Source organism: Knufia obscura (genome assembly GCF_036327395.1).
Source record: "Knufia obscura strain CCFEE 5817 isolate CBS 148926 chromosome Unknown scaffold_12, whole genome shotgun sequence".
Lineage (NCBI taxonomy): Eukaryota > Fungi > Ascomycota > Eurotiomycetes > Chaetothyriales > Trichomeriaceae > Knufia > Knufia obscura.
Window position 1 is genome coordinate 548,939 of NW_027042698.1, and position 22,343 is coordinate 571,281.

Consider the following 22,343-nt stretch of genomic DNA (forward strand, 5'->3'; position numbering starts at 1 on the left):
ATCTGTGTTTCGTTGAGGCGCTGACACCGAGGACTGCGTAGTAGAAGGCTACGTTACCGAACAGTGGTGCTTGAGGCCTGCCGTGGATCGGAATGCTCGTACTCCAAACACGCGTAACGCGTGCGATAACAGACGCATCTTATCGTGGTCACGTGGTCGTTGAGGAGGGTGGCTGGTTCAGCATGTAGCTGTGAGGCTCGATACTACGTGGATGCGCTCAGCGATAATAGTCTATATGTTATCTGGTACATTGTAACATTCTAATTCCGTCCTCTGCTTGCATCTACTCATACACTTCATTCATATTTCGAGACAGAACTGCGCTCCTAGCTTACAACTCTGCTATAACCCTCCGGAGTCACCCTCCAAGCCCTCAAGGGCAAAGCCTGCAACCCCAAAGCCTTCTTCTCAATGTACATCCAGAAAGTAATCGCTCCAATAACGACAAATAGAATATTGGTCACATAATAACCATCCCTGTTCATCACGCATGTCCCTCCTCCGTCTAGACACATGTGCTTGTCTGCTTCAAGCGCGCAACTGAATGCGCTCGTGATAAGCGTCTTGCCTTCAGCTAGCGTCGCTTTGGCTAGCTCTGCAGTTGATGGTGGAAGACATGTCGCGCTGGTGAACATGTCGACAGCCTTGAGGATGAAGTACTTCGGGAATGTGCCGCCAAGATTCGACACGGTCGCGAGAAGAGTCATATATGTACCTCCGATCGTTGGGTCGGCAATTCTAGCGTGGAAAGCTGATACCGCGACAAACATGATTGTACTCATGAATGTGCTGTAGACGTGACTAACGATCACTGTGAACAGATACCACAGCGGGACTGCTTGGTCCACATCAACAGGATAGATCATGACGGTGAATTGCGCAAAGACCGCAGCTGCAAGCCTGGCAATGAAGGCCCAACACCAGAGACGGAGTGGTGTGTATTTCGTGCTCCATTGTCCGGCGTAGTATCCTAGACCGATCTCAAAGGGGAAGTCGATCAATACCACGAGCGCCAGGTTGGCCTGGCCGAATCCTTTATCCAGCAACTTCAGGTTTGTGACTGCCTCGTTGGTGACAAAACCGAGCTTCGCAATGAGATGGATAATAACGATTGTGATGATGTTCTTGAGCTTCAGGACTGCCCACATCGACTCGTAGACTTCGCGGATGGAATCTGTCGAACTGTTCTTCTCCTCTTTCTTGAGAAGCGCAAGCCCTAATGTAACAACGAGATAGAAGTAGCCCCAAAATTTCATGTAGCCTCCCAACGTAATCAGCCCGTAGTCCTGTGGAATCGTCCGGAACCAGGTATTCGGAAATTCTGGAGCCTGCAGGGCGAGGAATACGGTATGCGACAAGAAAGAGCCAGCCGTCAATCCGACCGTTTGTGCGGTGGATGCATAGGAGATGTTCTGTATGCTGAGCAGAGAAATAGCCCATCCATCAACTGCTATGTCTTGTGTTGCGCAGAGAAAGACGAGGAGAAACCACCAGCCAGTGAAGTTCCAGACCCCACTGTCACCACCCTTTCCTGCTGCCTCCATCATATCGTCGATGTGGCCACCAAGGTAGACCATACTAAAGCCACTTATGGTCTGTATGGGTGTGATCCAACTCTTGCGCCTTCCGAAGCGTTGCGACCAGACTGCGTCGACGATCGGTGACCATAGCAACTTGAGACTGTAGGGATATATGGCTAGGGAGAAGACACCTATCTGACCGTAGGAGAGGTATTTCTTGAGGAGGAAAGGGACAGAGCCAGAGGCCAGTCCCATGGGTATGCCCTGCAGAAAGTAGAGAAGGCATAGCAGCAGGAAGTTCCTCTTGTCCTGCCGTGGTAACTTTGAGAAGCTGGTCTCTACCATACCAGGTGTCTGTGGTGTCATAGGAGGAGGGTCATGATCCAGGCTAAACTCTTCTCTTGCGACGTATGCTGCCTTGACCTCATCCTCGCCCGGTGCACGCTTCTTCCTGTGTTCGATCATGTCTCCGTTGGGTTGGTCTGCGCGTCCGTTGCTGTTGGTCAGATGGCCATTCTCATTGTTGGTTCTTATGGATAGAGATTTGTTGCTTTTCTGCTTTCGCGCACTCCTCCGCATTTGGTCGTGTGATGTTCCTGTTCCTGTTTCGGGGCCTGAGGGTTGGACTAGTGAATTGCGCTCTTCTTGGTCCGACCAGTCTGAGAAATCGTCGCTATTTAATTCGAAATCTTCAGGTTTCGGGTCCGACTTGTTCGCGTGTGATACTGATCCGAGTTCGATATTCTGGTTGTTAAGGAGTGACTGCCGTCGCTGATGCTCGTGGTGTCGCGCAACGTGTAATGGTAACACAGTGTCTGCTGAATCCGACGGTCTATGAGAAGGAATGTATGGCGGGATGAAATTGTCTCCAAGTGAATCAGGCATCCGCGCGTCAACGCTGTGGATTGCTGAGATCGAACGTCTGAAACCGTGTCCTCTATTCGTACCTCAACACTCGAAAAGTTATGGAGAAGCAGTCCGGTTCGCGCTAGTTTCAGGAACCAGGAGCGCAATGAAGTCAGTGATCAGCACAGCATCACAAAGGACAGCATCGCGGGGCAAAAGTGGTTTGCATCCATCGAGTTCAGCACAAAGAAAGGAGGACACTTGTCACGACCGCGACTGCTTGACTATGATTGTTCTACCTTGCTTGCGAGCAGGAGGGTCATGTCATCGGGCTGGCTCCTTGTTCGTCCCTAGAAACCGGCCACGTGCCCGGCGATAAGCACCTTAGATAAAGGGGCTCAGGAAATTCGGGCAAGCATCTTCACTGTAGCGACAAATGCATCTAACGATGGGCAACACGGCGTAAACGCTGGAAGCACTCCAGCAATCTACGTATATGCAAGTTTAGGAACAGCGCATAGATTCAGCCTCGCTCGCATGTAGCAGGCTATTGCCGATTTACATATATGACTTTCGAGCAACACCAGTCCCCTAATAACTGCTCTGATCCTCCTTGGGTCTTGTCGTGTCGGACTAGCATCGTCCATCTTAGTGTCGCTCAGCCCATACTCTCTGCTCGCAATTCTCATCCATCACCTCGAAACAGGTTGACTAGCATGTCATCTGCCAGATACGGCGTGGTGATGGTGGTGGTGATGATGATGGTGAGCATGACCATCGGCTCCAGCAGCAGCAGCCCTTTTCCCATACTTACAGCACTTTTCGTGGCGTCTCAGGTTGTCCAATCGAGGAAACTTCCTTCGACAGCCAAGGTGCTGATGCTTGCACTTCATATGCTCATTTTCAGGCCTGTGGCTCGCCATGTGCCGCCGAAAGTTACTACCCTCAGCATTCAACCATTGATGACAAATGGGGCAATGTGCACGATTCGATCCGGTATGGCTAGCGACATGCTCGTCTCGGACTTGCTTGTACTGGAAGGACTTGTTGCAGCCAGGGAAGGTGCATTTCCAGGGCAGTTCTTCCGCTTGCGTACTCTCTGACCCTGCAGTTGGTGACTTCGAATCTGCGCTCGGAGTTGTGGTTGAGCTTACTCCTGCGGCGTAGAGTGGTGCGAGATGCTTCTTGGAGATGTGTCCTGTAAGTGCGGCTTCTGTTGCAAAGCTTGCAGTGCACGCCGAGCCCCATCGGCAGGTCACGGTGCCTTTGACGGCGAGATGACTGTTCTTGACGTGCCTTTTTAGGTCGTCTGTACGAGCAAAGGTCTGGCCGCATATTGAGCCACAGGGCATGAGCCATTGACATGACTTTCCTACCTTTGCAGATGAAGGCGGTACCTTGGATTGCATTTGTTTGGAGTTAAAAGCATTGATGTCGTTCAGAATCTGACCTGGGTTCGTACTTTGCTCCGGAACAGAGAAGTCTACCGGAGTGAAGTCATTGACGTTGTCTGCGATGCCATTCAGATCTAGCGAACTGAAGGCTTGTACATTACATATTTGAGGTAGTGAATCGTGATCCTGCCATGGGTATTGATTCCCTGGCACAGTTGGGTCGCATCCGAAGGAGAAGCCAAACTGGGGGTCCAGATGTTGTGGTGGCTGGAACTGGTTCATTTGGTGGTCTATGAGGCAAGGATCAGGTGCGCAATGATGTGCTTGTTGAAACGTTTGCCAATGATCAAGAGCCATATCGAAGCTGGGCGTAGAATCGGGCAAGTTCAAATCAGGCACTTCTTCGAAGAAAGGCGGCGGTGTACACCTCTCATCGCAAGGCCTGATGTGTGGCATGTATGAGTTGAGGTCGTACAGTTGCATTTCGGCTTCAGGTGCCAGAAGTGGTAGCGGTGTAGGATCAACGCATATGCCGCAGGTGGTAATGCAGCTGTCCCAGCTGGTATGGTGATCTTGTGGGCAGTCCCTCCTTTCGTGGCCATTCTCTTCGCATTCTTCCTCGCATTTCTCGCAGTCATCGTCGCACTTAACCGGCGAGCCAATGTCCAGCAAGTCATCGAAGTCGTTGGCATAAGCGAATTCATGCTCTTCGAGGCACTCGTCGCAGTCGTCAACGCATTCTTCGCAGCCATCTTCTAGTGCGATCGAGCCTTGGCAGCAATCTGTGGTGATTCCATTACAGTCGTCTCCTTCAGCATGGTCGCCATCACAACATCTTTCGTATTGGGTATAGTCAGTGAAACTGTCAATGGACTTTTGTAATTCCTGTAATTGCTCGAAGTCAATACAGTCGGGATCATCGCATTCGTCCATGTGGAGTAGCGGCTGAGGTTGATGGAGATGCATCTTCTTTGTTCGCCGGCCACGACTCTGGTCGCGTGGGCAAGAGTCTTCCATCTTCTGCTTATTCGCAATCATGGTCGTCATTGCCTTTTGCTGACGTGCTTGCCTGGCGGCCATATTGATTGTCGACCAGAAATTGATAGACTCGGTCAAATCAGCCGACGCCGGAAGAACCTTGTCTAATCATGGAAAAGCAAACTTCCGGTTGCTAGAACTGTTCGATAGTGTTTGATTGCTATGTTTCAATGACACAGTCTGCCGCACCATCACGCGAGCATGAGAATATATCACAGTGGGTGAAGATTAGTTCAGATCGTCGTGATTTAATGGGTTGTGACAGTACGATGATCTATCTGCAGGGAACACGAAATCTCGGCTGCAGTTGTCTTGGCAATGACTCGTCACCGAGCACGTGCTTGATGACAAGCAGATATATGCGCAACCGTACTACTGGGATCGATTGAGGCTCGTAACTCGAAGGGCACGTCAGGCGGTTGACAAAATAATTGGCAAACTCTCAACCATGAATTTGAGTGAGGATCTTCAACGTACTGACGCAATCACGTATAGTACTTTAGTAATAGTAGCTGTCAGTGAGCTTGTAGTTGGAGAGGTCTATCGTAGGTGTTGTCCGGACTTTGCCAATTATTTTGTCAACCGCCTGACGTGTGCGGACTCAGTTCACCATCCCAGTTGTGTTCGCTGAGATGCTATGTGCATGCTGTAGCATGTGCATACTACGAGAATGAAGTTTCTGTATTGAGACGTTTTGCATCAGATACCTTTGCCCAGGTCTATTTCTTTTCGCCTGCACACCCCTCAGCTATGTTGTACACTGAGGACAGATATGAAAGGCCAGTCCATATCTCATCACATATCAATCAGGTCCTTTATACTCGGTCCAATCTGGCCAGCCTCTCGTTTTCTTCTCGCTTTTGCTCTCTCTTTTGGCTTGCTGCGCCCTCATTATCACTATCGCTGAATTCATCCTCTTCAGCAAGCTGGAAATACTCCTCTGCGTTATCCTCCTTGCCCGGACCTTGTGCTTTCAGCTCCTCTGCAACGGAAGCAGCGCCCATCTTAGCTCGTCGTACATGAGCGCCTCTCAAGTATACAGCGCCAAACACAACTTCAATGACGATAAGAATGAGAACCAGGAGCATAGTGAACCAGCCATACTGCCTGAGTTTCATGCCTGACAAGATATTCATGAAGCCCAGAGGCATTATCGCACGTCCTAAACCAACATGGATCTTGCTCATGATCGTCTTGCGTTTGAATTGCAAGAACTTCACGTGGTGGCGCCAGCCAAGAAGCATTTGCGTACCAATGCAGAAAGCGATGGATATACCCACATACTGGTGGGTAAGGGAGATACTGCGAGACTGAAGATAGGCAATGAAGCAACCAATAGAGAATGTGACAGTGGCGAGCGCTTGCACGGTCCAGTGGTGGTTGAAAGAAGTGCCTTTTGAGATCTGATTTTGTGATCGAAGAAGGTAGATGCCGAGTGGATAGAACAAGAAGAAGGTGAGGGATAGCAGTAGCCCATGGACGTGCCAGAGCCAGTCGCGAATAGTCTTGCCCTTGAGCGTGTAGGTAGGCTTAGACTGTGCATCAGGTGTCGTAGTCCCGGGCACGGCGATCGGGATCGTCTCTTTGTTGCCTTCCTTCTGACCATCCTCCACTGACTCAGGCATAGTTGAAGGAGTGGTATTGTGATCGTTGAATGGGTTGTGCTTGCCGTCGTCAGGCCCGGTCCCGAGGTCGGCATTTACGGCGTCGAGGCGTGCGTTCTGAATCGCAAAATCGCCTGCCGAGAGTTCTGCTGCCGTCGGAGGAGCGGGCTCGCCGATCTCTATGAGGCCTTTGTGGCCGGCTTGTTCATCGATAGATCCGAACATAGGAAGTGGCGTTTCGGCGTTGAGGAGATCCGCAAAGATGAATCCGAAGCCAGAGCCGAAAGCGTGCATCTCTACCGAGCGATCAATACTGTAGTCCCCCCAAAGTCTTGGTCATATTTGCTAGCCCAGATCATCGGTTGCGCGGTGCTAGTATTGCTGACTGTTGTGCCAACCCACTTAGAGTAACCATGAACGACGAAATCGGCTATACCAACGTGGGTCGGCTTCAGGTGCAGTTCCGGATGCTCGTATGGGCCACTGTAAGGCTCGAACTTGCTAGTAATAATATCCACTTCAGGAATTCGTCCTTCAGCGGCAGGTGTATTGAACTTGGCGATGTCATGAATAAGTAACGGTGGATGGTGGCCGTCAGCACTGCGAACAGATAGAGTCATATCTGGCGTAGGAGCGGTCGGATTGCCATACATGATGAACATCAGTGCTCCGGCCATCTTATTGCCAAGACCAAACGCGTGCCAGCCGTTTTGCGACTCCTGGTATTTGTACCATTGGTAGCGTACGTAGAGGTCAGCCTGCCCTGAAGTTTGATTATAGTGTTGTGTGAGAGACGTGCATGCTGAGTAGTGGCCATTGTCGCCTAGTTGCTTGCAGTGTTGAACTGGTCGATACGCCGTAACGAGAGTGGTGAATGAGAGACACAAGGTGAACAGCGACGACCACGCGAAGGATGGCGCCATGGCAAGGACGATGTTACAAGGACCGATCAAGGCTCGACGACAACTGACAGGTTCCGTGTTATTGATGATGAACCGGTTGACGAGTCGGTTTTCGCTTCCGAATGCGTTGTTCTAAGCAAGAAAAGGAGGCCTAAGATTGGTCGGGATCCTGCCGTGCGGATTGTGCGGCGCTGTGCGAGTTTAGGCCAAAGAATAGTCCTGCAATCTGCTGTGCGCCTTCGAGAAAGGAATCAACTCTCCCTTTCACACACAGATCTCACCGAGGAACGAGGAGTTAACAGACGAGAGGGTGAGGTTACACTGGACTACTTGATGTGTTGGAGGCTCGAGTTCATCTAAAATTGGCATAGGTTGTACCCTCTTTGACGTATAGCCAATCATCTTGAAGCTTCAAGTTTAGTGCGAAACTTAATTCACGTCAGCAAGACCCCTGAGAACCGTTCTCTCTTTGAACATTCTGCACGACCTCGCGCGTCTTCCCTATGACAAGATGGACTGGTACAAGTGAAGCTGTGTCTGTTAAAATATGAGTTTTGATGGGCTCCTTGAAGCTTGACCCTTTACGGAAGACAACACTTTTACCACACGTTGCTGTACCCTGCTGCCTGGACATTGGTTTCACGTCAGCGACGTGCAATGATGCTATGCGCAAAGTGCGCGTGTCCTTTGCAGTCAACGACGTACCCAAGCCAATGATCCTGATGCTGAAGGGACGATCCTCAGTTTGGCTCCTGCCAAAGCAAATTCGACGCAAGCCTCGAAAACAGCAATTGATAATGGCTCTCGGTCCCATCCGGTGGCACCTTCTTTGGGCATGAGGAAACATTGCTATATGTGAACTCAAGGCGATTATTCCATGCTCAAGTACCTAGAAGCGTTCGAACATCCTCCAACTGTAGAAGGCTCTGTTCATCTTGATCCAGTCACTCTTTGCACTAATGATGTCGCCTGCAGGTCGCTCGGAACTGGATGTACACATCAGTAAGCTGTACCAGAATTCCGACAAGAGATCTGCACTACCGCCTATGGCTTCTCCTTTACCCTTTCCTGACCTTGTGGCGACTCTCAGCAAGTCGCATGGCCGAGGAGGCGCGAAGGTGGCTGGCCGTTTTTGTGCCGAGACAGCTGTTTCCTCGCTCCAGCGTGGTCATCAAGGTGGACGACTACCTACGATCACTGGGAGTACACGGACACTACTCATGCCATTATCGAGATAGACCCTGTCATCTACGCTTCGCCTCCGGAGTGGAGGTCCTCGCCTTCGAGAATCATGCCAATGGGCTTACATGACACCCTCCGACCATCTCGATGTTGAGCCGGAGCTCGAATGTGCTCGGCCAAGCAAGAATATGGATGCACCAACTTTCGGGGTGGGGCGTGTCACAATGCCACAACCGAAGTATCACTTTACGACTTCACAGAGACGAGCGAATGTCATACATGGCGCGACGTCAGCTACTACCACCGCGTTCCCTCTGAATGTTACTACCTGGACTACGACGGGTCTTTCCTCAAACGACGGAACAGCTGCGAAGCTGCGAAACCATCAACAATTCCAAGATGCACCGAGGCCTCGTGGTCGGGTCTCCTTGGTCTCAGGATCCATAGGCCCTTTCTAACGAACCGTTCTCGTGCACTGCCTCGTCGATCGGCTCCAGAGTATTTGCTGCACAGCAACCTGTTGAGGCTATTGCCTTTCACCAAGCATTGTTCTGTCGTGAAGGTATCTAGTAGTCGGCTTCATGCAGCACGAAAACAATGGTATGCTGCGCCCCAATTCTACTGACCTAGTTCCGCAAAAGACAACAAAACCGGCTCTCCGATGAAGAATTATGGCCTGACATAGGGTGACAATTCATGTTCTTCCTTGCCAAGTACGATATCGGTCGATATTGGTCTTGTATCTAGGTGTCAGACGTGCACGAACAATTGCTGGTGTGAGGCAGTGCTCTTGGTTATCAAGGAGTGAAGAGTCCACTTGTCCTGTCGTTGTAAGTCACACCCACGAAAACGGACTGCTCCATCTACCACTGCTAACAACGACTTGGCCGCTCGGTTCTATGCTTCTGTGCTCTGTCGACTTGCGCGCCACTGAGCTCAAGCCAACCTCAGCGACCGAGCATGAGCCATCCTGAAATCCTAATACATTATGCAAGCAACAACAGAGGACTCCATTTATGCTGGCTACAAAGAAAATACTGGAGCTCGTTGAGATGGTGGTGCTGCCACCATTCCTCACCCAATGAGATCGGCTTATATCGGAACCGCTCCGAGTCTTGCACTGCCCGGTCATTCAAGGTTTAACAGCACCGCACATGTGCGCACCTTTCGAACAAGCAATTTGGCGCTAAATACCTTGTCCTTGTGCTATGCTTTCTGATGTGAACGATTGAGTGATGCTTGAGCATTGTCGTGCATCGAATGTCACGGAGGCCATCTTGAAGTCAAGCTTTCTAGCTGGCTTGCGGGGTCGCAGGTGTTCCGCTTATGCTAAGCCTGGCAAACACCACGACACGCCTCTAATTTCACGAATTGAAGGGTACTGAGCCCTCCAGAGAGCGCGAGACGCATCTTCGCGTTACAGCTGTGCTGTCACCGCCTCGGTTGTGGTCGGACTTGCAGCTTTACCTCAAGCGAAGATTGAGGCTGTGCCTCAGCGGGAGTCTTGGCTAGCAAGCGCCAAGGGTAGCCAAGAAGACTTGTGCTGCAGCTACTTGTTAGATTGTGCAAGCTCCGTCCACAAGTGCATCAACGACTCTTACAGAACGCAACTAAGTTGCTGCTTCCCCTAGACCTGGTCTACCGATGTTACTCCATGAATTGCCGTAGGGTTGCCGATGTTGGGTTCTCACCAATTATAACCCGACCTTCTGCTGGAATCCGCTATGGACCCATCGCATCCTTCTCTTCTACGGGTCATCTTGCGCATGGACCACACCATGCGTACCGATTGCCAACATATCCAACATGGTGAAAATCGATACCAATCTTGGCTCGCGGAGGATGTCCACCTCCACACGATCTTCCCTCCGCAAACAGGAAGGAGATTTCACTCGTGGGGGAGACATTAAGGAAACACTATATACATCACCTTCGCGCCTGATGGTACACAAATCTCCTGTCGTTGCCTTGCACACTGCCACCTCCAGATTTACCTTGACATCCACACCCAAGCCGTCAAGATGGGGTTCAATCTCCATGCCGAGGGGACCACAGACCCGAAGGAGGTCAGGAACTGGAGAATCCACCTCATTGCCATCATAGCATCTATGAGCGCCATAGCTAGTATGGCACTACTCACAACATTCTGTTATGGCAATTAACGTTATGCAGTGGGATATGATACATCAGTTATTGGTGGCACAATGGCCCTCGATTCCTTTCGCCGCGATTTCAGCCTGCTCGATGTGTCGTCCACTGCGCGAGACACCCTTCAGGGCAACATTGTGTCCACCTTTCAGGCAGGATGCTTCTTTGGTGCTATTCTCACGTTCCCGTTGGCTGAAAAGATTGGTCGCAAAAAAGCCATCATGTATTCTTCTCTGGTCTTCCTTGTCGGTGGCACACTGATGACAGCGTCCCACGGAAAGATCGCAATGCTCATCACTGGTCGGGCCATTGCTGGTCTCGGAATTGGTGCTGTTTCACTCATCGTCCCTGTCTACATTGCTGAGACGTCACCGCCATCCATTCGAGGCAGACTTATCGGCATCTTCGAAATCGCTTCACAAGGTGGCGGCATGTGCGGGTAAGTCAGCACGTCATCAGACTTGTGGGCTCATATACTGACACAGATAGCTTTTGGATCAACTATGCGGTCGACAGAACCATCTCGGACAGAACACAGAACCAATGGGTCGTTCCTCTTGGCCTCCAATTACTTCCTGGTCTCCTTCTATTCGTCGGAATCCTAACCTGCCCTGAGTCGCCTCGCTGGCTTGCACGCAAGGATCGCTGGGAAGACGCTCAGAAAGTCTTGATCAACATTCGAAAGCTCAGTCCAGACCACGAGTACATTCAAGCTGAGCTAGCAGATATTAGACGGCAGATTGAAGAGCGATCGACCTTACGCATGAGCAAGAAGGATATGTTCAAGAAGCTTTTCCAACACGGAACGAGAAACCGAGTCGCAATCGGTCTTCTCCTTATGGCATGCCAGAACTTGACAGGCGTGAACATTATCAGTGAGTCTCGTGCAGCACTTCTCTTGATGCAAGCATACTAATCTCCTCACAGCGTATTACTCTCCACGAATATTCGAAACTCTAGGAATAACAGGCACGAGTACCAAACTCTTCGCCACCGGCTTCTACGGCATTGCCAAAACGCTCGGCATGATCTTATTCTCCTTCTGGCTGGTCGAGAAAGTTGGTCGACGCAAGGGTCTCATCTACGGTGCTTTTATCGGTTCTCTACCGATGTGGTACATCGGAGGGTACGTCATGCGTGCTGACCCAGCTGGCGCTGCAGCAGCTGGTGAGACTACCAGATCCGGCGCGGGTTATTTCGCCATGGTCTGCGTGTACCTTTATGGCTTCATCTACTGCGCGACCTGGCAAGGAATCACTTGGGTGTATTGCTCAGAGATTTTCCCTCTCGACATCAGAATGCTGTGTGTTGCTATTACAACGGCAGATCAGTGGCTTTGGTCCTTCATCATCTCGAGGACGACACCGTACATGATTACTTCTCTGGGCTATGGAACGTACATGTTCTTTGGATCGTTGATGGTGATAATGGGCTTCTGGGCATTCTTCTTCATTCCAGAAACCAAGGGTCTTACCTTAGAGGATATGGACGCCCTGTTCTCTGGGTCGATGCACAAAGCAGTATGGACCTCGCTTCGGACAAGGCAACCCATTCATGTCATTGTTAGAGAAAAGAGGATGTCTGAGGATGATCAAGATGGCAAGAGCACGAAAGAGATTGACGAGAAGCATTATGGACTTAGCCATGTCGAAGCCGTTGGCGTCGAAGCAAAGGGAGGCCCCGATTTCCTGAAGAATACGCGGGTGCTGAGCTGCTAGATATCATGGCAGGACGCTGAGCAGCACTGATTGCTCTGGCACTGATGCAGGTGGCCAACTGCGTGGCGGACGGCCGCATGATGGCAGTGGAGGCCCGTAACAGCACCAATCGCTACGTCCTGGACCGCAAGAAACTTCTCTGCGGCATGAACAAAAGCAGGATGAAGTCTGCAAGTGAGGGCACGGTGGCGAGCACCCAGGTGCGCCCCGGTCGTAAAGGAAGAGGAGTGAGCTGTACCGGAGGTAAAAGCCACTAAAATGCATTTCCGCATTGCACGTTAGACTACATGCTTCGCAACGAAGTCACGAAGATACGGTAAGACGATTTGATAGGAACATATCTACACACTGCTGCTTGATGCGCCTGATCGTACTCCACTCCATACGAGAATGGTTCGGACGTGCATCGGCAAAACCGGGTCTCTTGCCGAACTCAGAGTCCATGACTACTTCCTGCTTCAAGACACAGCCCACTTTCTGATAAACTAGGAACAAACTGGTCTTCGCGAGAAGAATATTCAGACACTGTCCAGATCGTACGCGAGAAACAGTCATCCTTTACAACCAGGACATAATGGACCCATCGCTACCAACTCTTCTAGCAGTCCGCTTTGAAGAACGAACATCGAAAAGCCTGCCACGACGACCGAGCATCGAGTGTACACCTGCTTCTGTGACTCTGCACACGAGTCCTGCAACAGCGGCCTCCAACGTCGCCAAATCTACACCCGCTAAACCAATATTGCTGGGTAGACGATGTCATACAACGTGTCCATTTGCCTGACACTAGCATCGCCTCGCAAGGCAGCTTCAATGGACTTGGTACCGGAGCTCACAGAATGATGGTCAGAAACTCATTGACTTTGAGGCGTGACGACACGTCTCGAACTTCCGCCGCCATACAAAAGCCATCCACGCGCACCAAGAAATACGTCGCTGAACCATTAGGCACGCTCTCACCTGACGCGCATAAGAATCCTTCTCGATCAGCAGCTGTCACGTGTGCCTCATCTTTAGACTTGCATGTCTAGACGCCTTTCCAGCTAGATTGTCGATCGTTCATTGCTCGACCGCATTGGCATCCACTCGAGCACTTACAGTGATGAAGAAGCTCGCGCTCAGTCAACAGCATGACAGTACAGCTCAAACGGCATTGTTAGTAGGACACTTCACGGCAGAAGTGGCGAACAACGCATTTCTACAGGTGTGTCAGAGGGCACCCTAGGAAGAATGGCAGATCAGGTGCTGCCAAGGATATAACATGCAGCTTTGACCAGGAGTAATCACGCAAGGCTATCCATTCTACAAAGGCCGCTTGCGATCCCACATACATTCAGCCAATGCCTTTTCCAGTCCGCTGAGTCTCAAGAACTCCATCCGCAGCATATACATCACCAGTAACTCAACGCGACAACCCAGCGACCACCCCAGCGACCCAAGATGAACCGGCAATCACAAGTCCACCTTCTCCACCACCTTCCACCGCCCACACACCTTACCTCACCCATTCTTCTCCTTATCCATCTCATAGCACGCCGCAGCCCCATACTTCACCATGCAATCCTCCACACACATAATCGCACGGAACGTCCCCTCGAATCCATCCCAGGGGTACGCCCGATACCCACTACCAATCGTGTATTCCGGACCACCACGTTCCATCGCATTTGACATGATAACGGCGTCTTTGCCCTGCGCACTGTCCTTGCATTCTGTGTCCACATACAGCGTGCACATTATTTTTGATTTGTTGATCTGAAGATAATCTTATTAGTATAGACGAAAAGAAGGGACGACGCGCGAGGAGGGAAAAGGAGGGAGAAATGTCAACTTACCCAGAACCGACTGCCATTGTCACCTGTGCGATCGGAGTCTTCAAGTGGCAGGCACTTGTTCTCCTGAACCTCGATGTAGTGTGTGTCGGCCGACTGCGCATCCGAGGTGGCGTAGACAATGTCGTCGAAGCCTGCTGAGACGAGCGCTGGTGCGGCAGCGAGCGCGATGAGGGTTAGTTGGCGGAGGAGCATTGTGTTTATCGGCTTTTTTGTTTTAACAGAAAACAATTTAGATGGGACACAGGCCAGGACTCAAGCAGACGTCGGCTGGTTATGAATGTGAGGTGTTCGTTATTCGAGGCCTGCGGGACATTGTTCTTATTTACAGCTTTTCTTTGTCCACTTTGCGCGTTCCATCTTGGGCTTCGACTCTTCGATGGAAGAAAGAGGTAGGCCAATGCTTTGCCTAGAAGCACTATGAACGCTAATGGAGATCATATATGCCTGATGGACAAAGAATGAGTGCTCGCTTTCATCGCAGGGCTCGCGTTACTCCAGGAGCTTCTGTACCCACTCATGTGGGTAGTAGGCTATCGAAGAAGCCACCAGCGGATGGAATATTGTGAATTTTGTGCCATGATGGCCAAAACCTCTATACCATGAATAGCAATATCATCAGTTTTCGTCAGTCTTCAATGGGAGTTGTAACCACAGGCACCCCAACTCCAGCTTCAGCTTTTCCAGTCGTATGCAAATCGTGTTGTACAACATACTCCATCCTGCCGACCCAATGCAGTGTCATTACCCAACTCAACAAACTCACAGCAAAGCAACATTGACAAGAAATTCGCATAAACCACCAAATAGCCTCTTCCTATCAACAAGAGACACCAGAACACGGCGCTAATAACCAACCAGCTGCCAAGCACAACCAGGCTGGCAAAACAACACCGATTGTTTCAGTCCTCAACCCCTCTCATCATGATTCCTTTTGTTACCAGAAGCACGAGCGCTAACCTCTCTTCTTCGGACTGGCCAGTGCGTTCAATCGACTCAGACTGATACCAGCCATGCTCTTCTTCCTCTCCTTAGCAGTTTTCGCCGCAAGCTCTCGTGCATTGGTTTCTCGTCTCTTGATAGGGCTCCTCTCTCTTTCAGCAGCCTGCTTGTCGTTATCAGAAGACAACGCTGGAGCAGGAGGCGCGACACGTGCTCTCTTGCCACCACGTTTCTCGCCTTCATCTTCGTCCTCTTTCTCAATTGCCGAGTCCTCCCAAGCCCCAGGAAGAGATGGAATATGTGTAATTCGTCTGTTCTCCTTTGCGTCATCATCCCGACCAAATTTGTCATTTGCAATATCGGCGTCGTGACGACGTTTCTTGCCTGGTAGACCATGTGGGATGGATGATACATTAGTGTTGGTATCTGGAATGTCGGTGAAGGGAAGAATTGGCGGTGCGACCGCAGGCTCTGATGCGCGGACACGGCGGATAGTCGATGGAGACGGTTGCGATTTTTGTGGTGAGACGGATTTTGTCGAAGCTGTGGAAGCAACACGTGTCGCATTGACGATCGGGTTCGTTCGGTTCACCTGTGTGTTCACGGACGTGAGACTGGTTGTAGCACTACCTGGAGCAGTACCCGGTCTCGGATGTAAAGTGGTGAAAATGCTCTTGAATTCCTTGCTCTCTCGGCGGCCGTGTTCGCGGGCTTGACGGGTGAATGTACCGAATGTGTGATCGACTGCGCCTGTGCTGGCATTTGACACCGCACCAGCTCTGGATGCTGGTCGTGGGCTTAGAGTGGGGAGACTAGGATATGTGACTGGTGCTCCGCCCTTTTCCTCTTCGTCATCGCTCCAAGCTTCTTCATTGTCCGGGTCGTTAACCACGAATGCGGAGGAGTCGTATGGTATAGCAGGCTGCCAAGAATCTCGAGCGGGCGCCCTTGATCTGTCGATCTTGGCAGGCGATGGACTGGCCTCAGCCAATTTTGTAGCATATCGAGACTTGACAGAAGGTGTAAAGTCTACCTTCTTTTGGGAGCTAGCAGGCACGGGTATGGTCGAGCTGTGTTTTGGAGTATTGGTTTGTGCCTGTGAAAACTTCTTGGGCGAGCGAAGAATCGACCTCAGACTCGCCATAGTAGGTATCCTCGATTTTGGAGCCTCCTCTTCCTCCGATTGAGCTGGAGCTGCCAGACTCTTGGTGGATGCTGACCGTCGCAAGCCCTGTTTAGATGGAGATGCGTTGGCTACTGTTGGTACAGCAGGAAGTGGCTTGTTCAGCTGTGCTTGTGGCAGTTTTGATGTTGACATGGGGACTGCAGTGGAGGGTCGCGAAACCGATCGTATCGACTTCACACTGTTTGACCGTGGCAGTGTGGACGGCTTGGTTGGTGTTGTTACACCATCTGCAGTGCGAGCAGCGGAGGCTTTGGTAGGAGATAGAAGTCTGCTAGAGGCGGGTCGAGGCAGAGTGGTTGGTCTGCTTGTCGAGACATCTTCGTCACCATCTCTCCGTAGTCGCTTAGTGAGAGCTTCTGCTTCGTCCGAAGAGGGTCGTTGTATGGACTTGAACGGGCTTATCGAGGTAGGACGGCCAGTGACTGGAGGAGGGATCCGGGTAATAGGACTCTTGCCGGCTGTTCTTGGGCGCTCCGGCTCACCCAGCTCGGCTTTTGAAGAGGAGCGCTTCAGCGATTGTTCGGTTGGTCTTGCAAAGCCTGGTCTTGCACGGAAGGATGAAGGGTGGTTTGCGATCGAGTCCATCTTCTTGAACTGGTTCATGTGGACATCGCTGAACCGGCCAGCCTTTGCAGTCGGCTTCGCAATCTTTCTCCCTGTAGCATCCACAAGCATGTTTTCTCCTCTGGCCTCCGCTTCTTGCTCGCGGCGCAACTGTTCCTTTATTCTTGCGGCATCCTCTCGTATACTGTCCATCAACTTTCGGCCTTGGTCCGACATGTTCGATTCGTGACTGAATTTGAATTGAAAGGTCGGGGAGATGTTTGTATGCGCCAGGCTTTGGCGAGGACGACTTGGAGTGTTCTGGAGGCTGGCAAGCGAAGCTCGTCCGGTGGTAGCAATATCTGCAAATCCTAACTTCAAGCCTGAATCTGGGGCTTTCGCAGTAGTCTGGTGAACTGTAGCTGGGTGCATCTGGTCGTTAGCCGGCTTAGGCTCGGTCTTGGGAGTAGAAACATTTGACAAGGCCTTCATCCGGTCGTCAAGGCTTTTTCGTGTAGAAGGTGTAGCAATAACATTGTCGATTGATGGCTGTTCGGCGCCTGGGGTCTCGTCTCTTTCGAGGACAGCATCGAGCTGATTAATTGAGGGTGTCTTTCGTGAAGACTGTAGACGTGTTAGCTATACTGGCATTGACTTTGTTGATGGGAGAATGCGCACCACAGGCGGTTGGTTGGATAGCCTTGCTGACCGACGCTTCGGCGTCGAGTCTCGAGCAATTCGAGCCATGCTGTACTGGAACCAAAGCTATCTAAGCATGAATGTTGTCGAGGAAAGAGCAATGGGGAAGTAGGTAGTCGTGGTTGTGGTTCCAGTTTGTGCGGTCAGCGGTTTGGAGAAGTTGCAATAATGACGGACCTGCCCATGTTGTTTACTTTCGGGGCGCGTTCGTCCTACTAAACAATTTTAAGCTTTAGCGCTTCGTAGCGGGGATGACGCCCGCGCACGTGAGCTTGTCCTCCTCTATTTGATATCACCACCGTCACACGCCTCGTTCTCCTTCCACTGCAAGTCTTGGGTTTTGTACTACACATGTACGTCAAACACGGGGTTGAAGTGCTATGGAAAGCAACAGTGATTTACAGCTCGAGCTTGATGCTCTAAGATCCCACATTAGCCTCGGAGGGGCACAATGAGCCTGCTGCTTCTTGCTGAACTTCAGCTCGGTGCGGATAGTCATCCGTTCCCTGGGGCTTGCAAATGCTCTGAGAAATTCGGTATTGAGTTTGACATCCACGGACTCCATGTTGCAATGTAGTGCTTGAGCTATCATATCACATTGGCGCTACAGCCTGCCATCACACCGCATATGAGTTAATGCATGATCGGTGGCAAAACTGGCGGCACAAAGATAGCCGAGTCTCCAGAAGCAGTCTGCCTGATGTCCACCACCCACCATTGAGCGTCGTGCAGCTGCAGCCTGAACTCACTTCAAACAGCCTCGATCTGTTGCTCTTGAGTCAACTACTTATTCATCACCCTTGAGCTATTTCTTCTCTATCTAGGTCCTCTGTCTGGCGCCATCTGTCATAGATCAGGCGTCCGTTTGCCGTTGACGAACCCACCCGCTAGTTGTGTTGACACATTCAAGGACGACACGTACTGCAAACAGATTCTCACACTAATCGAAAATAGAAAGGACCGTGTTACATGTCTAAGCTTTCCACATCTCTATAGACCACCTGCCCGGCACTATGGACATCGCCAGAGCCGCTAGATCTGATCTCGGCAGTTTGCCAGAGTACATAATCACAAACTTTATCCCGGGCGCACAACCGTTTCTCCAGAGATATCCTCGAATCATCCGAGTACTCGGAGCAGTACTGGCAATATGGTATTTTGGGCCCCTGGATAGACTCAAGGCGTTGTGGTCAAGGTTCGCCCAATTTCTGATATCAACTGTCACCATCTCAAGCGAAGAAGACCTCTTCCAATATTTAGTTGCCTGGATCAGCGACAAGAAGACTCTACGGGCAGACCAGACACTCAATGCCATCACCAATACTCCAGCCGAAGAGAGTAGGCGGCGGCGGCGCTTTCCACATGACCCTGACATGGAGGAAATGGCCCGCAAGCCCACTGAAGACCCCAAAATCAAGTACGAACAGTCCCAAGGCATGCAAATATTCATCCATAATAGGCGGATCTTCTTCGTCAAGAGGACTGCCGGAGAGGGCCACACCTACTCCAGCAACCGATACAAGCGCACAGAGATCCTCAACATCTCATGTTTTGGTCGCTCGCCTCAGCCTATCAAGGATTTGATTGAGGAAGTTTTCCAGATGAACAAGGACAAGGAGAGAACCATGACTATCATCAGACGACCATTTACAGGAGGATACAGCAGTAGACTCAGCTGGTCTCGCCTAACTGCGAAGCCGCGGAGAGCTCTCGACACGGTCATTCTTGACCCTGGTCAGAAGCAGAGCATATTGAAGGACATCGAAGAGTACATGGACGAATCCACACAGAACTTCTACGGCGACCATGGCATACCTTATCGAAGAGGTTACCTATTCTACGGACCACCTGGTTGTGGAAAAACCTCGTTCTGCCTTGCTCTAGCCTCCAAATTCAACCTCGATGTCTACGTTCTTACCCTGCTCGACCACGAACTTCAGGATTCCGACCTCATGTCTCTCATGAACCAACTGCCGTCTCCCTCTCTGCTCCTTCTTGAGGATATTGACACAGCCGGTCTTTCTCGGAAGAAGCCCTTTGCAGATACAGCGGGCCCAAGCCTCGGCGGCATGTTTGGTGGTGGTGGTCGTAGAGGCATGCGCCGAGGTCTACCACAGGGTGCCGTCGCAGCTGCTTCAAGCACCAACAAAGCAGAACCAAACCTCGACTCAGACGACGAAGACACAAACAAGCAAGCTACAAGAGTCAGTCTTTCGGGTCTCTTGAACGCTATCGATGGTGTTGCAGCACCAGAAGGACATATCCTCATCATGACAACAAACAAGCCTCATGAACTTGACGACGCACTGGTGCGAGCTGGTCGAATAAGTGTCAAGGTGGCCTTTATGAATGCGTCTCAACAACAAGCTGAAGAAATCTTCTTGCGGATGTATGTTGACCTGCCTCAGCCGGGTCTTGCCGCCTCTGCGGAGAAGTCCTCCAGCCCTGATACCAAAGATCTCGCCAAACAATTCGCAGACCAAATCCCAGATGGCGAATTCAGTCCTGCTGATCTACAAGACTATCTCCTCGTGCACAAGAAAGACCCAGAAGGAGCAGTTAGGGACCTCAAACGGTGGATGGAGGATCAGCATGAAGAGCGAAAGCGCAAAGAACAGGAGAAAGAGGCAGAGATCAGATATAAGGCCCAGAAAGCTGAACGAAGACGTAGGCAGTTTCGGGAAGACATGAAAGCTGCGCTGGCTGATGAGAAGAAGAAGGTCGAAGGAGAAGACGACGGCGCCGCAGCTGATGATGAGAGCAAAGGGGATGAGGATGATGAGAAGAAGGAGGCTCAGCAGGAGACTGTCGACGACAGACCGATCAACGAACAGTTGAGGGATGCTGAGAGACAGATCACCACAGAAGATCGAGCCAGGCCCTGATGTCCATATCGTGACCGGGGCGTGTGAGAAAGATCGCCCTTGATGTTGTTGGGACTACCGCTGCACGCCACTGATGAATACGCCATTCCAGCGGTCGAGACTAGGAGATAGAGATGTTAACACTGCCCATAATCAAGCACATTGTTGTGACGAGGTGATTTCTGGTCTAACTTCTGTTTGAGGAAGGTCCTCGCTATTCACCCGAGGGAACTTCGAGCCTTCACCAGCCGAATGTGGCTAGCTAGTTCGGGTAAACAATTGCGTTAGTGGCGCGCAATGAAGTGACGTAATATGTGATTTTCCTTGAATGCACATTCTCTCCTGCCATCGAATCACTTCTGCTGCCACAGTGTTTGTTTTAGACAGCGCACCCCGTTGTCTTCTTCACTCTCCTGGCACAATGAAATTATAGCCCTCAAAATGCCTGTCACTACCCGCAATGCCCACCTGAGGAATGGTACAACACCACAAAAGGTGCGGACCGCGACACCCTCACCAGAAGGATCGCCCACACGCAGAAAGCCCACCATGAGCTCTTCAGCTCGTCCGACACCGTTCCTGCTACTAGTCTACCCTGTCATTCTAGCGATCGGGACTCTTTATGCTGCCATCTCTCCTGGCGCATCGGTACGGCAAGAGCCGTTGGCAGCAGGCATAACATCCGACCTCAACGCACCGACTATACAGCCAAGCTATTTTGCAGGAAAGCGGAATCTGGTCAACCTCATATTCGTCAAGCGAGGATGGTTGTGGACAACTCTCGCCCTCGCGTTCCTACAGCTCACAACGCGACCTACTGCCGCATCTGTCAAGGCGACACCACTTACAACACGAAATAGAATGGCCAATCACTACTTTCATGCTGCTGTGCGATACGTCCTGCTGACAACCATTTGGTTCTTCATGACACAGTGGTTCTTCGGACCTCCTATCATCGACCGATCCTTTACTCTGACCGGCGGACATTGCGAAGGTCTTCCAACAAAGTATGAAGAGAATCCTGCGGTTAAGCTTGCGACAGTCTACAGCTCTTCTGTATGCAAGAGATCGGGTGGATTATGGTCCGGTGGCCACGACATATCTGGACATACATTCATGCTGGTGTTGTCTTCTGCCTCTCTGCTCTATGAGCTCTTCATTGCAGACCGCGCTTCACAGCATCCAAGCATTTCACCTCGAGCGGCAGCCAACGTGGCGCACGATTTGACCGAGGAAGAGAAGAAGTCTATGGGTGGCTGGGAAAGTGAAACTGAAGCCAATGCCAGGGTCTATTCGCGATATTTCCTCTACGGTGTTGTGGCACTTGATATCCTCATGCTGACGACTACGGCTATCTGGTTCCACACCTGGCTCGAGAAGGTCAATGGTATGCTTGTTGCAGGTCTTGGGCTGTATGTGACATACTTCTTAGGAGACTTTGTCCCGGCATGGAAAGAGATAGTGGGTGGGATATGAGGTACGCTTACTGCGCGGATGTCGACATGACAGAAGGAAAAAGAAAATAATGAATGAACGAGTACGACATACGATGATACTTAGCCTGCTGTGGCATTATACGAGGTTTCAACAGCGGAGCGGAGCGCCGTAGTAAAACCATGCAAACAATAGCAAGAGGAGCGCATACAAGCAATGTTCAGATGCACGAGGCTGTTTCGGTTTGTTGGCAATTGCAAATGTTGTCATTTTGCTATGGTCACAATCCGGAGCAATCGCCATCAATGCGATAAGAGCACAGAACTACCCCTGATCATCGCCTCTGTACCATCATCGATTTGCAGTACTTTCTTCGAACCAAAACTCCCTATTCAAGCCATAGCATCTTGATCGACGGCTTCCAACTCCTTAATGCCTCTGCGTCATCTACTACTCCTACCTGCCGAGCTTCGTCTTCAGATCCTACGGTT

At 51.0% G+C, this 22,343-nt stretch overlaps 9 protein-coding genes across 9 annotated transcripts; 3 read left to right on the plus strand and 6 right to left on the minus strand.

Annotated features, from left to right (window-relative positions):
* Nucleotides 1–326: 326 nt before the first annotated feature.
* PMZ80_008978 (uncharacterized protein) lies at nt 327–2,572 on the minus strand (the record flags this gene model as incomplete). The annotated part of the gene is made up of 2 exons (XM_064877374.1): nt 327–2,418; nt 2,568–2,572. The coding sequence occupies 2 exons, from the start codon at nt 2,570–2,572 to the stop codon at nt 327–329; spliced, it is 2,097 nt and encodes a 698-aa protein (XP_064726876.1).
* A 746-nt stretch (nt 2,573–3,318) lies between these two features.
* On the minus strand, nt 3,319–4,840 carry PMZ80_008979 (uncharacterized protein; the record flags this gene model as incomplete). The annotated part of the gene is made up of 2 exons (XM_064877375.1): nt 3,319–3,471; nt 3,521–4,840. 2 exons carry the CDS (start codon nt 4,838–4,840, stop codon nt 3,319–3,321), a joined length of 1,473 nt encoding a protein of 490 aa, XP_064726877.1.
* Nucleotides 4,841–5,613: 773 nt separating this feature from the next.
* On the minus strand, nt 5,614–6,696 carry PMZ80_008980 (uncharacterized protein; the record flags this gene model as incomplete). Its single annotated transcript, XM_064877376.1, has 1 exon — nt 5,614–6,696. The coding sequence occupies one exon, from the start codon at nt 6,694–6,696 to the stop codon at nt 5,614–5,616; it is 1,083 nt and encodes a 360-aa protein (XP_064726878.1).
* Nucleotides 6,697–6,698: 2 nt separating this feature from the next.
* On the minus strand, nt 6,699–7,325 carry PMZ80_008981 (uncharacterized protein; the record flags this gene model as incomplete). The annotated part of the gene is made up of 1 exon (XM_064877377.1): nt 6,699–7,325. One exon carries the CDS (start codon nt 7,323–7,325, stop codon nt 6,699–6,701), a length of 627 nt encoding a protein of 208 aa, XP_064726879.1.
* Nucleotides 7,326–10,507: 3,182 nt separating this feature from the next.
* On the plus strand, nt 10,508–12,352 carry PMZ80_008982 (uncharacterized protein; the record flags this gene model as incomplete). Its single annotated transcript, XM_064877378.1, has 4 exons — nt 10,508–10,610; nt 10,659–11,073; nt 11,124–11,509; nt 11,562–12,352. 4 exons carry the CDS (start codon nt 10,508–10,510, stop codon nt 12,350–12,352), a joined length of 1,695 nt encoding a protein of 564 aa, XP_064726880.1.
* Nucleotides 12,353–13,852: 1,500 nt separating this feature from the next.
* On the minus strand, nt 13,853–14,379 carry PMZ80_008983 (uncharacterized protein; the record flags this gene model as incomplete). The annotated part of the gene is made up of 2 exons (XM_064877379.1): nt 13,853–14,107; nt 14,188–14,379. The coding sequence occupies 2 exons, from the start codon at nt 14,377–14,379 to the stop codon at nt 13,853–13,855; spliced, it is 447 nt and encodes a 148-aa protein (XP_064726881.1).
* A 760-nt stretch (nt 14,380–15,139) lies between these two features.
* On the minus strand, nt 15,140–17,602 carry PMZ80_008984 (uncharacterized protein; the record flags this gene model as incomplete). The annotated part of the gene is made up of 2 exons (XM_064877380.1): nt 15,140–17,479; nt 17,534–17,602. The coding sequence occupies 2 exons, from the start codon at nt 17,600–17,602 to the stop codon at nt 15,140–15,142; spliced, it is 2,409 nt and encodes an 802-aa protein (XP_064726882.1).
* A 965-nt stretch (nt 17,603–18,567) lies between these two features.
* Nucleotides 18,568–20,439, plus strand: PMZ80_008985 (uncharacterized protein; the record flags this gene model as incomplete). Its single annotated transcript, XM_064877381.1, has 1 exon — nt 18,568–20,439. The coding sequence occupies one exon, from the start codon at nt 18,568–18,570 to the stop codon at nt 20,437–20,439; it is 1,872 nt and encodes a 623-aa protein (XP_064726883.1).
* A 420-nt stretch (nt 20,440–20,859) lies between these two features.
* On the plus strand, nt 20,860–21,894 carry PMZ80_008986 (uncharacterized protein; the record flags this gene model as incomplete). The annotated part of the gene is made up of 1 exon (XM_064877382.1): nt 20,860–21,894. One exon carries the CDS (start codon nt 20,860–20,862, stop codon nt 21,892–21,894), a length of 1,035 nt encoding a protein of 344 aa, XP_064726884.1.
* Nucleotides 21,895–22,343: the final 449 nt, after the last annotated feature.